Genomic DNA, 17,089 nt, shown 5'->3' with positions numbered 1-17,089 from the left:
CATTCTATGTTTCACCATATGCTTTGTGCTGTGGCATGATGTCATGCTGGCCACATGACAGTAGAAATGTCTCTAGACAACACTGGTTCTTTGGCTTGAAAATGGAGATGGCCACAACCCTCTAAAGTTGATTACGGCTAGTAGGGTAAAACCCATGGAGACACCTTTTACCAACTGTAAACACCAGAATCTTGTTAGTTTAAAATAAAATATCCAAATACTATCTAAATTTATATTTATAAAATCAGTTACAGTAGATTGATTACATCTCGGTATCTTGTTACTCAGTTCTGAAGTGGCTTGGTTTCTGGAAGGCGAAACAAGTGAGGGTTAACCTCAGTTTTAACTATAAAAATATCCTTTAAATAATAATAATAAAAAAATCTCTGTACTAATGAAGTGTACCACCAATTCAAATGTGAATTACTTTTTGAGAACAGAAATGAGAAATCTATTTACCTTCCTGTTCCTTCAGACATCAATTTAGAAATACCTTTTCTAAAACTCAAGAGAGTCAAAAGCATGTTAGATCCATCACATATTTGCAGATTTGAAACTGAAATGATTTGCTAATACTACATTTTTTAATCATTCTATTAAACTGTATCTAATTCAAATACAAAGAAAATGTCCATAGGATTTCAGCCAAAACCCCCCACAAGTGTTTGGCATTTCTCTAACTATATATACATATATATTTAAATATCTTGTAACTATTAATATTTGAAGGTTTGCTGGATTGTGTCAGTAAAATATCCATGAAATCTCTCTGACTTTAATCTCTCTGGATTCAATTTAGACTTAATATAGGAATTTAAGACAATTTTATATTTGTGAAAATGCAGGGAGGTACCTACAATACATGCCAAAGGAAGCTTAGGGAATACTTAATATCTAGCATTTTTATTCATCCTCTACTAATTGCAGAATGTTCTATTTTTTTAAAAAAAATAAAACAATCTTCTTCTTAAAGTTGTTTTAGTTTTTGTCTCTTCATTGCTAAAATTCTTACTTGCATTCCCCCCCCCCCTTTCCCCCTTATATTGTGTTTTTGTTTGCTTTTTAATCAGTTTCTTTCTTCCTTCAAACTTCTGTTGTGGCTTGGAACCTATCAGGGAAGGGAAAAAACTCAACAAAGCTTATCCCAATTCTGCTTTAATTAAAATTATAAAACCATCTTGCATTTCTTCTGATGGTATAACTTTAGCCATGGTAACATAGAACAATATTTCTAATATTTATATTTATGAGAATTTGAGTCTAATTAAAGGATTTTCCTTGGGTCTTGATTCAGATGTTTGATACTTGTGGTTGAATTGGTGAGGTGGAGTGGAAAACTTTCCACTGTTTAATTTCTCTACTTTTTGTACATTCATTAGTAATAATGGGAAAAATTGCAAATTTGAAAATATAATATTAGGTAGACTAGGCATTTTTAAAATTAGCCCTTTTTCAGTTTTCACTCTTAACGACTATATGAAGGAAATCATTAATTTCTAAGGAAGATAAGGGAATGAACATGTCAAATATTTAAATTTTGAAATTGTTTGTTATAAATGATTAGGGGCTTTTTGGTTTGTTTCATGATTATAGAAGACTGAATGTTTATCAGTGTATTTACTTAAAGAATATAGCTTGAGGGGATTGAATATTTTCCAATGTTAACTCAAATTTTTCCAATTCAGGTTAGCCAGTATAAAGTAGCCTAATTTACATCTGATTTAAAACATTCTGGAAAGCTCACATGTGAATGTAAATATAGTAACGCTGTAAGGTGGAAATGGGCTTCTTAGCAAGTATTGGATTCCTTTAAAAAAAGAAAGCTATTGGATAATGCTATAACCTGAAGTACCTATAAAATATTACTATGATTTTAATTGAATTGAATACTATTGACAAGAATGAAACACCAAAGCAGTTTCCTTGTGAAGCTTCATTAAGAGGCTCCATATGATTGCATATGGTTGCCTGATTCAACACTCTGCATACTATACAGAAGTTGTTTAGAGATCTGTTCTGTACTTTTTAAAAAGAGGGATAATAACATATTATATAGCCGATTCTAGATTATGTAAGGTTTAGAGTCATTCCTAAATTTCTATGTGTATCTTTATGAAGCTAGGAAATTTCTTTCTAAGCATATTAAATTCATTAGATATAGCGAAGTTAATATGCTTAGATAGATTCTATCTATCTATCTATCTATCTATCTATCTATCTATCTATCTATCTATCTATATCTATCTATCTATCTATCTATATCTATCTATCTATCATCCATCCATCAATCCCCTATCACCTATCTATCTATTGTCTATCATATCCTCTATCAATTTTATACACATATATAATTGTGTACAAGTAACTGCATAGTATTTATAGAGGCATCTGGGAAGGAATCCCAAGACTGACACTTATATTTCACATCCACAGAAGGTTTAGCTAACAAATCACTATCAAATGAAGCAAAATTCCTAGAGAGTTATATGGGCATATCCATTTAGTTCTGCATATGCTGAAATAGTTTGCTATTCTGACTTTCCAGTCTACTCTATAATCTTGATTTCCCAAATACTGTCCATCGTAGAGTACTAACCAGTTTAACTTTCTAACTGAGATCAACTAGCCAAGATGTTGTCTAGTTGATCTTAAGGATCAAAACTGGTACTTGGCTCAACTGCAACTTGGTTCAGCTGGAACTTCTTTTGTTGTTTGCTTTATTTCTTCCAACTGGAACAATTTATTGATAATTCATGCCAGAAGCTGAAAAATTAAACACTTCTTCCTCACCTCATTTAATGCCAAAACTGGTTACATACCCCTGCAGGTGCTATTAGATAATAACAGTATTAGGTCATTCATTCTTTCTCACCTGGATCAACCTCACAAGAGATTTTTCCTATAAAATAATGGATGTGCCAGGGCTATATACAACATCTTTAGATTAGAAAGTGTTCTTTTCTTGAATAAATAATAAGGTCATGGCAATTACTCAAAGCACATGTCTTGTTTGAGTGTAAATCTCCTTTGTTTACATTCGGCAATAATCAGGGTCTCTGATCTTGTACAATTGCTCACATCTTCTCTAAAGGTGTAGAGCGCAAGTGTCTAAACCAATCAATGACTCTTAGATATAGGTATGCTTACAGGCATTCCTTGAATGTACATGCAAAGTACAATATTAGAGACCATTTTTAAAAAATTCTATTTATTACTGGCAACAGCAACATTAAGAATTGGCTATTTCCTTCTGGAATGAGCTAAATTAAGAAGCATTTGTTCTGGGTTATATTATTACTGACAGTTGAAGCCAGCCGGAATATCTGGAGAATTTTTTTTACATCACTTCCATTGTCCATGCATTCTACATGGAATCCTATGAATACAATAAAGCATTTTCCATTGCATTAAAATTGTAGCTTATGAAAGCCTTTCCCAGGTATGAGCTTTTGTTTTTAAATACAAATTTAAAATCATAAACTGTAACAAAACTGAGAAATGTCACATTACAGAGCAATATGACCATACATTAATTTCAAGAAAATTAAAATCTAGGAGTTTAAGTTTGCTAACCCCTGGATAAATTGGGCAGATTGTCGAATCCTAGTGACAAATGTGTAGTTGTATGAATATCTTGGTTGGACCGTTACCCACAAATGTGGTGTCATAATGTCAAATGTTTGAATTATTTTGAATGAAATTCCTTAAACTCTGAAACAAGACTTATGAAAGTTATCCATTTCTGCAAATGTGTTTTGTAATCCTATCTCACTTTTGTTGCCAACAAAAGTGTGGATAGTCAAGGCGATGGTTTTCTTAGTTGTAATGTATGGCTGTGAAGTTGGACCATAAGAAAGGCTAAGCATGAAAGAATTGAGGCCTTTGAACTCTCGTGCTGGAGAAGACTCCTGCGAGTCCCTTGGACTGCAAGGTGATCAAACCGGTCAGTCCTAGAGGAGATCAACCCTGACTGCTCTTTAGAAGGCCAGATCCTGAAGATGAAACTCAAATACTTTGGCCACCTAATGAGAAGGAAGGACTCACTGGAGAAGAGCCTAATGCTGGGAACGATTGAGGGCAAAAGAAGAAGGGGACGGCAGAGAATGAGGTGGCTGGATGGAGTCACCAAAGCAGTCAGTGTGAGCTTAAATGGACTCCAGAGGATGGTAGAAGACAGGAGGACCTGGAGGAGTATTGCCCATGATGTGATGGGTCGTACACAACTTCGCAACTAACAACAACAACAACAAATCCTATCTCTGTCTGCATGGAAATATGCCCCATTAAACTCAAACAGATTAGACCTTTGGTACCATTATAAATGATTGCACTAACAAATCATGGTCAAAGGTTTTTTTGGGAATATATTTTTATTATTTTTAAAATTATTCATTTATATTGTTTGTGAATAGATGCTGGGTATCATTCAAATTAATCCAATTCACAATAACAATGTTAGTAAAATCTATCACATTTCTCAAATCTAAGTAATCCTTATTATATTTTATTTAAACATATACAGTATATTTAAAAATGCCTAATTCCTCATCTTTATCTCTACCTTCATCTATATCTTTCTTGTTCTATCTAAACATTTCTCTATTATATGTGAACAAATTTAACTAAGTTTCATTTATTTTGATCCAATTCACGCTAACATTGTTAATAATCTCTCACATTTATCAAGTTTATATAATCCTCATTATATTATTTATACATCTCCTCTTTAGTATTTTAATTCTTATCCATTTTTTTCACTGTAAACCAATTCACAATAAGTGTGAATGGATTTAATGATATCATTAATGTTGATCCAATTCACATTAACATTATTGATTATCTCTATCACATTAATCAGATTTATATAATCCTGTTACATTGTTTTAATATACATTGGGGAAAAAATACCTAACTTCTGTAAACCTCTAATCTATTTCTTTTGATTCATTCTATAAACAATTTATGTTTTAATATTTTCCCTATTTAATTTTATTTCTGCCTCTTGAAATCATGGTCAAGTTTTTATGCAATAACCTCATATCAATAAATCATGTTTTTTCACAAACCAAATAATTATGTCAATGCCTGTATGCTCTTTTTTCAGTCTTCTTCCCATAACTGTCTGAAATCTTCACTGGTAATATTGGTTTCTAGAAAAATTGGAAAACCTCATTTTAATCCCAATTTTCTAGCCATGATGCAGAATCAATTTCTATAACATTCATCTACACATTTATTTTTTGCATATATGTAACTTATCAGTGTCCATATTGATATTAAAATTAATAGGGAAGAAAAAGGAAAGAAAAAATATCAAAGAAAAGCTGAAACTGTAAGAAGGAAAGAAAAAGTAAAAGAAAAATCATCAAAACCTTCCGTTCGTTTTTTTCTATTTTATCCGTACAAAATCGGCATAAGAGGCTTCCAATCGGCAACAAATATAGATTTGGTCTTTTCTCTGATCAAACAAGTCTCTTGGTCATCTTGGCAAGTTCTATCATTTTCACCAAACATTTATCCATTGTATTTATTGCCAATTTTTCCCATCTTTGTCCATACAATAATATCACTGTAGTATTCATAAACAAAAACAAATTTCCACTGCTTGGCCATAGGTTCCAAGAGCAAGTCTTTGGCTTCAATTACATATTAATTTTTAAAATCTTCTGAATCATTGTATGTATTTGCAAGCAAAGTTGTTTAGCTCCACAAATAATGATAGAATGACCCTTGTTGTTTACATTTCTAATATCAGTTTGAAGTGCCTTTATACATTCTAGACCAGTGATGATTAACCTTTTCGGCACTGAGTGCCAAAACTGGATTGCAAGAATCCGGAAGCTGCTCTTCCGGGTTCCATCACGCACATACACATTGGCCAGCGGCTCTATTCTGGGTTCCAGAGCATGCATGTGAGCTGGCCAGCTGGTTCAAAGACCAGCTTGCCGGCACGTTCATGAAGAGAGCAGCTAGCTGGTGCACATGCGCAGCAGACCAACTGGCTGGCAAGCATAACAGTGGTGGATTGCTCCCGGTTTGGCCCAAATCGGGCGACACGGTAGTGACGGTGGCAGGAGGTTCTGCCCACCCAGACAGTTTTGCGCACAAGTGCAGAAGTGTAGAGCACACAAGTGTGCATGAGCAAACCAGTAGTAAAAAAAAAAAATGGAAACCCACCACTGGTGCATAGGTTCGCCATCATGATTCTAGACAATTTCTATATATTAATGGTAGAACATTTGATTAAAGTTTTCTTTAAGATGATAACTGCAAATTTAAACCCTTTCAACTATGTGTTTTCCCTTTGTTCAATCTCTATGTTGTAACCACAGTTTTTAGCCCACTTTATCAAACATTCTTTCACTTGTTCTTCTGTTTCATATTTCAGTAAACGTTTATATATTTTAGTAATCACATGTTCATCATTTTGTACAGAATTCTATTTCAAACTAAGTCTTACCCCGTTCAATACCCTAAACTCTTTTGTTTACTTTAATTCTTTCTGGTAACTGTAAATAAGAAAACCATTGGTAACAATATCCTTCTGCCACCAATTGTTCTCTTGATTTTATTTTGTATTCCCCTTGGCAAAATTCTAGTATAATGTGATATTTTAGCTATTCGTGTTTGCGTATTATTTCTTGTCTATAAATTGTCCCTTGTGCTGAGGGCCATAAATCTACATTGTTGCTCAGGGATAAATTCTTGCAAACTATTTTCAACCTATCAGATAAAATGTAATCCTCAATAAAGTTTCTTTAAATATTCATTTGTTTTCTCCAGAGAAATATCTTGTCCTTTAGACAAATTGGAATCATATTGCTGAAATACTTTTCTGCATAGCCACATTATCCGTTAATACACCATCTCCTCTTCTAGTTTCAATAACATTTGCTTTTTGTATTTGATATGCTTGCCACTTCTTTGGCTTGTGTACAAACTCAATTTTCTTTTTTGTTACAAAATACATTTTTATTTCCATTTGTCTTATTGTTAACATGCATAGCCATCATTGTATAAGCTTAATTTGCTGAGAAATATTTACGGTAAGGGATGCGGTGGCTCAGTGGCTAAAACACTGATCTTGTTGATCAGAATGTTTGGCAGTTCGACGGGTCAAATTCTAGCGCCGCATAAGGGTCTGAGCTCCCATTACTTGTCCCAGCTTCTGCCAACCTAGCAGTTTGAAAGCATGTAGAAATGCAAGTGGAAAAATAGGAACCACCTTTAGTGGGAAGGTAATAGTGATCTGTGCGCCTTTGGCATTTAGTCATGCCGGCCATATGACCATGGACACATCTTCAGACAGCGCTGTCTCTTTTGTTTCTCATTCAAGAATCTTCTTCAGCACTGACTGGATGGTGGGGAATGGAAGGATTTCAGACAGTTGATCAATTGCATTCTTTTAGTGAGTGGTTAAGGCCACCTGAAGGTTTTTCTGTGTCATCAGGGTCACCTGAGTGGTGCAGATGGATATTGACCCTTCTTGGAACTGTTTAAAGGACTGTGTTGTAGACTCGAGACAGATGATGTCATATCCCTCCCCTTCTATTGAGAGAGGGCTGCTCAATTTTTATAAAAAGGGTTTCTTTGACCCCCCTCTGTCAAACCAGTGGTCCTCTCTGTCCAACAAACAAAAAGAAGTACTCTTTTCTCTTATACAATATATTTTAATCTGAATTTCTTTAATCATGGATCTTCAGTCTTGCTGCAAAACCTGATTTCTTGTCTTCTTGTCTTCTTATTTTTTGTAAATCCTGTATTTATTCTACAAATTTTTATCAATGTTTGCCTTTGTAGTCTTTTCATCCCATTCAACAAATTTAAACATCAAAAATAATTTTACATCAAGAAAACTAAGGCTAAAGTACATAATTTGTACAATGGGCATTATAGATCACACTTTCTGATGTACACTGTTTCTACAAAATTTTGGCAAAATGCTTCATTTTAAAAGTAAAGTTAAAATGGGATATAGCATCACAGAGCAATAAATCCCTCTCAAATTACAAAAGTTATAGAAAACAGGTTAGGAAACAACAAGTTATATTCACCTATAATTTAAAAACAAGTTGCCTGATCCATATTGTGACCACTGCATGCAGGGAAGAGTTAACTCTTCCTCCCAACCCTTTGTTTATAAATGTCTACATATATTCTGCATATGGATGATTTTAAAAAAATCTATTGATGTTAATGGGTTTTAAAAAACCAACCATGCATCCATGCGGGGTGTGCATGAAATGTTTATAAAAGGCTATCTATGAGAAAGGGAATAAAGATATTTGTTCCACACATGTGATCTGAAATGTGGGAACCATCTGTGCATTTATTCTAGGGTAAAATAAATCTGGAAGAGCGGCCACACATATTTAAAAGTCATGTAACCACTTATGAGTTGGGCAAACTTCAGTGTTATTCAAGTCATTTGGGAATGGGAAATCTGGCTGAAGTATCCAGTCCATCAGTCTTCTCCAATCTGATGTTCTAGCTCACAGTTTCTCAAACTTGGCAACTTTAAGATGTGTGGACTTCAACTCCCAAATTTCCACAGCCAGCAGCTTCCAGAATTCGCTAGCACACTGGTTAGGGAATTCTTAGAGTTCAAGGCCATTCAACTCTTTAAGTTGCCAACTTTGATTAAACACTGTTCTAGATGTTTGGGGATTCTTAAATCCCAGAATTCCCTTTGGTCTTGCTGGCTAGAGATCCTGAGAATTGTCCAATGATTATAATTTGAGGGACTACAACTAAGTATTCGCATCTTGCTCCTTTCTGCATTACATTGTTTCATAAACTACCAAACTCAAATGCATATATTTTGGAAACAGACACATACAATTTACATTTGTCCACACTGCTGAATAATAATATACTGAGTTTGTTTTTGATTCACCTTGTGGTGTGAACTCTGTCACGAGCATTTTTGAGCCATTGTTTACAAATTAAGTGACTACATATTTGCAATTTACCTTTGTTAGGCGTGCCCCTGGTACATTAGCAGTATTTATTTTAATTTATTTATTTAGTTTGTCAAACATGTACAAGATAACAGGTATAAGTACAAACACGGACATGAACACAGGAAATGGGTACGAATAAATGGGGCAGTAGGATAGGGACAGTAAGCACGCTGGTACGCTTATGCACGCCCTCTTACAGACCTCTTACGAATGGGTGAGGTCCATGGTAGACAGTTTAAGATCAAAGCTGTGAGGATTTGATGATGTAACAATGGAGTAGGTAGAGCATTCCAGGCATTGACCACTGTGTTTCTGAAGACATATTTTCTGCAACCAAATTTCGAGTGGTTTACCATAAGTTTGTATCTATTGTTTACCCATATATTATTGTGGTTGAAGCCAAAGTAGTCATTGCCAGGTAAGTAGTCATTGACAGGTTTCTCCTTTCTGCATTAAATTGTTTTATAAGCTACCAAACTCAAATGCATGTATTTTTCCTCCTTAGGATGCAGAATAGAGAACTGTGATTCATGTTTTAGTCGAGATTTTTGCACCAAATGCAAACCTGGCTTTTATCTCTACCGAGGCCGTTGCTTTGAAGAATGCCCCGATGGTTTTGTCCATTTAGATGAAGCCATGGAATGTGTGGGTGAGTACTTAGACATGATTTCTGCTACATTATCCTTCTTGAATTACATTGTGCCAAAACAACTAGACACAAAGATACTTAATTCCAACAGCATTTCTCATCTTTTCTCATCTTCTCGCCTTTCCTCCTGCCTTCTCCTACTGGTATCTTATGATTTATCAATTGTTGTTTGCAACATGATTAATGATTGTAACGATGATTTATGATCTATGACCTGTTACTTGCTGTTTATATTTACACTGTGAGCTTATGCACCAGAGACAAATTCATTGTGTGTCCTGTCCTGTCCTGTCCTGTCGAACCTTGCATCCCAACATATATAACCTATTTTTGGTGATTAAATTATAGAGACACTTTATATGTAGCCTGATTCGATTTACAAGGAGTTCTTGTTTAGTGACCATAACTGGTTTTTGTGAAATGGCTTTAAGTGCCCCAGACACTAAGTGAACTATATGACAGACAAAGAGAAAGAAAGAGAGAGACTACGAAGATTGCTGATGCTACTGTCTCATTCAGATGAAGTTCTGTGCCTGGCTTTTTTTTTTCTTTTTCTTTTTTTATCACCTCGGAGAAATTGCTTAAACAAGCAATTGCTTTTCCCAAGTTACTTTTCTCAGAGGGTGTTGCTCTCTTAAAACTGCTAATTGCTAGTTAATAAACTTAGTTGATTAGAAGCCTTTTGCATTTCAGCTGCTGCCTGAAACTGACCAGATCTTAGTCAGTTTTACACTGAAGGCTTCTTTTTGTTGTAAATGCAGGCATTGGTTGTGAAGTTACTTTTTCATACCTGTTACAATTGTGAATGGTTGCTGTCTAAGGATGTCACTAAACAAGGACTATCTGAATATTCAAAATGTTAGTGCTTGCTTTGACCACAGCTGATATTATCCATTTTTTATATATAAGAATAGCCTTCTCTACCACCAGCAGGACATCTCCACTTACATAATGGAATGGAACAGAACAGAACAGAACAGAATAGAATAGAATAGAATAGAATAGAATAGAATAGAATTCTTTATTGGCCATGATTGGGCACACAAGGAATTTGTTTTTGTGCATAAGCTTTCTTCTAGTTTCTTTTCCTCTGCAAATGTAATCACATAGAATCCTAGAGTAGTTTTATACCATGTTGTGTGTTTGCTACACAGACAATGACATCGGCCATTGATAGAATGGTAGTTCATCTTCAAGGAGTGGTGGCAAGGATATCAGAATTGCATATTTTTTCTTTTGCATTATTTGAATATTGGCAAACATGTTGTTATGTGTGAACGTCTGTGTATTTAAGCAAAATATTTATCTTTCATAGTCCAAAATCTAACTGAATGTTGTTGACATAGGTTTACAAGTTATCCATTACATCACTGCATTACAATGTCGGCTGTTGCTTGGTGCATAAGCTAAATGGATGTGGCTAATGTGCTATAATAAAGTTAAAGCAATGCAATTCATCTGACTGTTAATAAATCTAGAATAATGGGTCCCAGGGAAATATCTGTTTCTGAAACCTGATGGCATTTCTCCAAATAAATCATAAGGATGCTCTGAAGACTCCTGGTCACTTCTGTGTTTGGTTACTGTGCAATTTAAGAAATATTTAGCTCCTTCAAGTCAGTTTTGACTCCTGGCAACGATTCCCTGCAGTTTTCTTGGCAGTATTTTTCAGAAATGGCTTTCCATTCCCACCTTCTAAAGGCCAAGAAGTGACTGGCCAAGATCACGCAGCTGGTTTTGTCACTAAGGTGAAGCTAGGATTTATCATCTCCTGGTTTATAACTTGGAGCTTTTTACTACTACAACAAATTGGCTCACAATTTAAGATACTATTGGTTACTATAAAATAAACCTATTTGTTATTATTAAGATATTATTTGTGGTAATAGTAAACTATATTAAATCTTTATTAGGAAGTCATCTAGAAGTGGCTATAAAAGTATTTTGTATATGTTAATACATTCCATATGAATGTTCACTATAGTAACTGAATTCTGTCTAGATTTTATTGGTGATAATGGTTATTAAGTGCCTTTCTTGGCTGCACGCTTTTGAGAAAATTGAAAAATTACATAACAAGCTTTAGTACCTAAAATTAGTTAGCAAGCATGGCTGAAATTTAATGTTTGCCCGAACTATATGGAGATCTTTAATGTTCAGTTTTAGTTTTCATTTTCTAAGATTTGAAATAGAAGAATTGTGGCACATGAATTAGCTTTGCATCAACTATATCCTTCTTTGAATGTCCATAAATTGTGTCTAAATTTCCCCAAGCTTTTTAAGTAAAGACTTGGAAATCAATTAATCAGAATAGCTGGATCAAATTAATTTTAGAATTTTTCTGCCCTACTTTGAGTTGGTGCTTTAAAATATTTCCATGAAGTATGACTGATGATAAGATGAATTATTTCAGTTAATCTGGTTTAACTGGCTCTTGGATTATATTTTGGCTCTATTTCCTGTTTTCTTTTAAGCATTAACAAATGATAGATTTAGAAGATAGCTGTGCAATCAATTTTAAGCCTATCCAGATATTAATAAATACTACACATGCTTTCAAATTCTCTTAGATTCTTCATTAGCTAGGGCAGATATGTCAAACCCGCGGGGTCACATGATATATCATGACTCCCCCCCCTTTGCTAAAACCGCCATAGGCGTAGCCAGTGCATAACACAACTGGCCCGCGGACTGCAAGTTTCACAGTCCTGAGCTAGGGAGTAAACCTAATGAAAAGTTTGCATGTTTTGATTTTTTTCCCCCTTAGGTTCCTATATTCTAGAAGATGCAAATGTTAGAAAATAAGAATACTAACTAGATGTGTGTGTGTGTGCGTATGTGTTGTTTTTTTTCCAGAAGGTTGTCAAGTGGGCCCCTGGAGCGAGTGGGCTGTTTGCAGCACAAATAACAAGACCTGCGGATTTAAGTGGGGTTTGGAAACGAGAACGAGGCAAATTGTAAAAAAGCCCGCAAAAGACACAATACCATGTCCCACCATTGCAGAGTCCAGAAGATGCAAAATGGCCTTGAGACACTGCCCAGGAGGTAAGGACACTAAATGTTCAAATGAACACGATAAGAACTTGTTTCTGAGTATAGCTGACCTGGCTTAACTATGTGTGTGTTTTCCTTTATTTATTTATTAAATCAAGTACTGAGGCTCCTTTTCTCTTAATACACATATGCTGAAAACGCAGATTGTATCTGAAGAGGTAGAACAAAGGAATGAAATGTTGAAACACTCTACATAGAATCTTGTTCTGTAGTAATGAAGGACAAGTTTTTGTTAATAGAGGTAGTCCTTGACATATAACAGTTCATTTAGTGAGACCTTTCAAAGTTACAACAACACTGGAAAAAGTGACTTATGACCGTTTTTCACACTTATGACCATTGCAGCATCCCATGGTCACGTGATCACAACAGAGATGCTTGGCAACTGGCTCATATTTATGATGGTTGCAGTGTCCCAGGGTCATGTGATCTATCTTCTGATAATGGGGAAGCTAGATTCACTTAACAATCGGTTCCTAACTTAACAACTGTAACAATTCACTTAACAACCTGGGGCAAGAAAGGTCTTAAATTGGGGAAAAACTCACTTAACAAATGTTTCATTTAGCAACATAAATTTTGGGTTCAGTTGTGGTTGTAACTCGAGGACTACCTGTAAACTGCAAGGCTTATTATAGCCCAAATCTATGTCTGTGTGATCAGAAGTACCATGAATTCAGTGACACTTGCTTCCAAGTAGTTGTGCACAGCAACTTTTCCCAAGATGGCGCCCACCAGATGGATCTCATTATACTTCTTCATAGCTTTGTTGATTTGGAAATGGATGATCCGCAGGCCAACCCATCTGGCGAAACAGGAAAACTTACATAGTGTATTGCAGATCTAATTGGACAGCTTTTTAATGCAATATGATTTAATAGTCAGATGACATACTTTGTATCCCATTTGTGGTCAGGGATAGATTGCTCCTATATTTTGCTGCCTTCTATAATTAATTATGATTTGACTGGATTTTTAAAAAAAAAACTTTATAAAATTAACCACCTCTTTTGCTCTTTGCTCATTCTTGTTAATTACAGAGGAAATATTCAGGGATCGAGAATTAAGAGGGAGAAGTATTTGTTAAAGATGAGGTTTATAAAAAAACTTCCTAATGTTCTTAATTTTATACACTCAGCAACATACAGTATAAGTATTAGTTTATGTAACCAAAGGCACTAATAAAGTGGGATGGATTAAACCAAAACCAGGAAATATCTAGGGATGGGGTCAACTGGGTGTGCGTTGTGACATATGCTTTCTATTTCGTTTTGTTTTGTTTATATTTCATTGGTACACTTTATGTGGTCTGCTTTAACACACTAGGACTCATTTATTTAGCTCCATGCAGGAGGAATGATTTTTCTTTGATCCTGTAACTGAGTAATCAGACATACTTGAATGTGGATTAAAATAGTTTATAGTATTCCTTTTGTTTTTATGCATGGTATTGGAAATGCCTTTTTTTTTCATTTTATTATTCTCGGGAGCATCTTGTAGAATCACACTGGGAACCTGATATAGTCAACTATTAAATTTACTGATGGTTTTATGGATTTGTTTTCAGTAAAGACCTCTTTTCAGTTTAGTGCTAAGCAAACTTTAAAAAAAAATTCTGGTATCTTCTTTCTTCCCTATTTTTCAACTGGTTTGTCTTTCCTCTGACATGCAAACTAACGAGGGTGGTGTGTGAGCTCCATTGCCAACAACAGCGGAGAAAATAAAAATAGAAGGGAAGAGATCCTAAAAAGAAAGTGTGGAAGAGAGAATATTGTCCGGATTTGACTTAGTGGCTGTTCTATGACACAAAGTTCAAAACTTTTAACTGAGATTCACAGATGTCATTTTGAAATATTTCAGGTATTCTGGTATGCACCTAGCAGCCACGTTTAGCTTGGTATGTTGAACCAAGCTAAATGAACCACACAACCCCACCTGTTAAAATAGCTACTGAAGCTATAAGCACAAGCTGATTAACAAGGAAGTCAAATGCTGAAGTATTTCCCTTGTCCAACGTACAATTTGAGTTTTCAGTGCTAACAAAATATGATGTTTTCTTTGTTCTCTATTGAATCTGTATTATTCTGCAATATATTTTTATAATGTTACTTAACAACATATGACAGTTCTTTTTCCTTCTTTTGGTGGAACAAATGTTCATGAATATTTCAGCATAAAATCAAATCAATTATATTTATTTATTTATTGGAATTTGTCAAACAGAAATAAGAACAAGAAGAAGAGAATAAAATTTCAATGACAGAGAGCTTAGGTATGCTAGTGCAGTTATGCACGCACCCTCTACTGACCACTTAAGTATGAAGTAAGGTCTACGGAAGTCAATTTGTGACTGAAACTGTGAAAATGTGTAGCTGAAATAACTTAATCAGGTAGGGCATTCCAGACTTTGACAATTCTTATTACAGAAATCTTATTTTTAAGATTTCAGTCAAGTCAAGTTTAGAACGAGTTACACTGAGTTTAAAGCAGTTGTTTGTGCACATATCATTGCAATTAAAACAGAAAAAGTTATTTACAGGTAAAATATTACTACGTATAATTTTGCATGCAATACCTAGGTCTCACCGCAAGCAACGTAGTTCTAAACTACCAAACCGAGAATTTCGAGCCTAGTAGCATAGGGAATTTTATTGTGTACCGAAGAGCGCAAGACTTTTCTCGTGAAGTACTTCTGAACCCGCTCGATTGTACTGATGTCAGTTATATGGTGGGGATTCCAAATAGTTGAACAATACTCTAAAATTGGTCTATCGTAAGTTTTATAAGCTCTAATTAGCAATACAATGTTTCAAGAAAAAAAGCTTTGAAAAATTAAGGTTGCAACTGTTCATGCTTTTTTAGCAACCGTGTTACAGTGAGCTTTGGAGCATAAATCGTCAGAGATAAGTACACCTAGGTCCTTAACAAAGTGAGGGTTTTCTGCTAGATCAATGCCACCTAGCTTATATTTGACATTCTGATTACGTTTACCAATACTATGTAAGATAGAGCATTTATTAATTGAAATTTGAAGTTGCCAAATAGATGATCATTCAGACACAGTCGAGATCACTTTGCAAAACAACAGAATTATCTGTAGAATTGAATAATTTTACATCGTCGGCAAAAAGAATGCAATTGATTTTAAGCCAATCACATAAATCGTTGACATAGAGCATTGGGTCTCAACCTTCCTAATGCCACGACCCTTTAATACAGTTCCTCGTGTTATGGTGACCCCCAACCATAAAATTATTTTATGTTTTCCATATTTTTTTCAAAAATATGTGTTTTCCGATGATCTTAGGCAACCCCTGTGAAAGGGTCATTTGACCCCCAAGGGGGTCCCGACCCACAGGTTGAGAACCGCTGATATAGAGCAAAAGAAAAGCATTTTTGTGGTCCTTTTTCTACACAGGACAATATTCCTGATCAGTGCTAGAAGACCCCTGAATGAGTTAGTTTGGATTACATAATTACAACTTTTCTGAAGTTGGTTGTTTTTGGATGTATTCAATTTTCAATTTCTAGAAGACACTAAGTTGAAGGGAAACGTGTTATTTTTTCAACTGCTTTTTCAGTTAATTGAATTTTAAACATCTCCAGTCTTTCATATTTTGGAATGGTGCCTCAAAAAATAGAGGAAAGCATGATAATTTGGTGATTTGTAATTAATATAATTAAATACTTCTTGAGGGACAGGCCATAATTCAAGTATTTTCTGCAGTCATCAAGTAGGTTAGGGGTTAAAAGTGGTTAGTAAAATGAAAAATAGATTTCCAATTGCTCCAAACTTTTCCACACTGATGATTTTTGGATGTAACCCAGAATTGGATTTTCTTGGGAAGGAAAACACTTTAATGAGATTAATAGTTTAGCTGTGTTAATACTTCAGCTTTTACTGTTTTGAAAAATTTCAGCTTTTTTTGATTTAGAGTTAGCACAAACCTGTTTGCTTTTCCAATAGATGATTCTTTATGGTTTGGATTGGCCTTCTCTGTTTTTCAAGTGTGAAATATCATATTTAACTTGCTAATAAAACAGTAGAAGGATAAGCATCAGTTTTGTGGTAGCCTCTGTAGCAGTGGCCAGTTTATGCAATACTTCTGCCATCCAACTGAATATCAATTAGTCTCTTGGTTAGAGAATATGATGGAATGGTGACAGGCAGCAAGGAGAAACTTGAACTGCTTAATTTCCATTTTGTATCTTGCTTTTTCACATTAAAATATGTGGTCCAACCTGGAAAAGGTGATGTTGTAGAACAGTGATGGCTAACTGTATCCCCATTGAGTGCCAAAAGTGGAGGGAGCACGGGGGTGTGTGTCATAGTGCTATATGCGTGCCCCCCTTGAACGCTTGCACACACAACCACCCAAATGCATGCACGCACGAACGAACCGCCCTCCACCTGCTTTTGGCA

General features: G+C 35.0%; 1 protein-coding gene across 2 annotated transcripts in view; it reads left to right on the top strand.

Moving 5' to 3' along the window:
• RSPO2 (R-spondin 2) overlaps positions 1–17,089 on the top strand; it is a 129,675-nt gene that overhangs the window by 73,323 nt on the left and 39,263 nt on the right. The window contains exons 2-3 of one of the 2 annotated variants that reach the window (XM_032223306.1): positions 9,469–9,612; positions 12,472–12,672. In XM_032223306.1, coding sequence (XP_032079197.1) covers positions 9,469–9,612; positions 12,472–12,672 — 345 coding nt within the window. Of the gene's footprint in view, positions 1–9,468; positions 9,613–12,468; positions 12,673–17,089 lie in introns of both variants that reach the window. The other variant, XM_032223305.1, reaches the window with a different exon arrangement.

The sequence above is a fragment of the Thamnophis elegans genome, chromosome 8 (assembly GCF_009769535.1).
Source record: "Thamnophis elegans isolate rThaEle1 chromosome 8, rThaEle1.pri, whole genome shotgun sequence".
In the NCBI taxonomy this organism is placed as follows: Eukaryota; Metazoa; Chordata; class Lepidosauria; order Squamata; family Colubridae; genus Thamnophis; species Thamnophis elegans.
The sequence above is the reverse complement of the archived record's forward strand: the minus strand, read 5'-3'. Positions and strand labels throughout refer to the sequence as shown.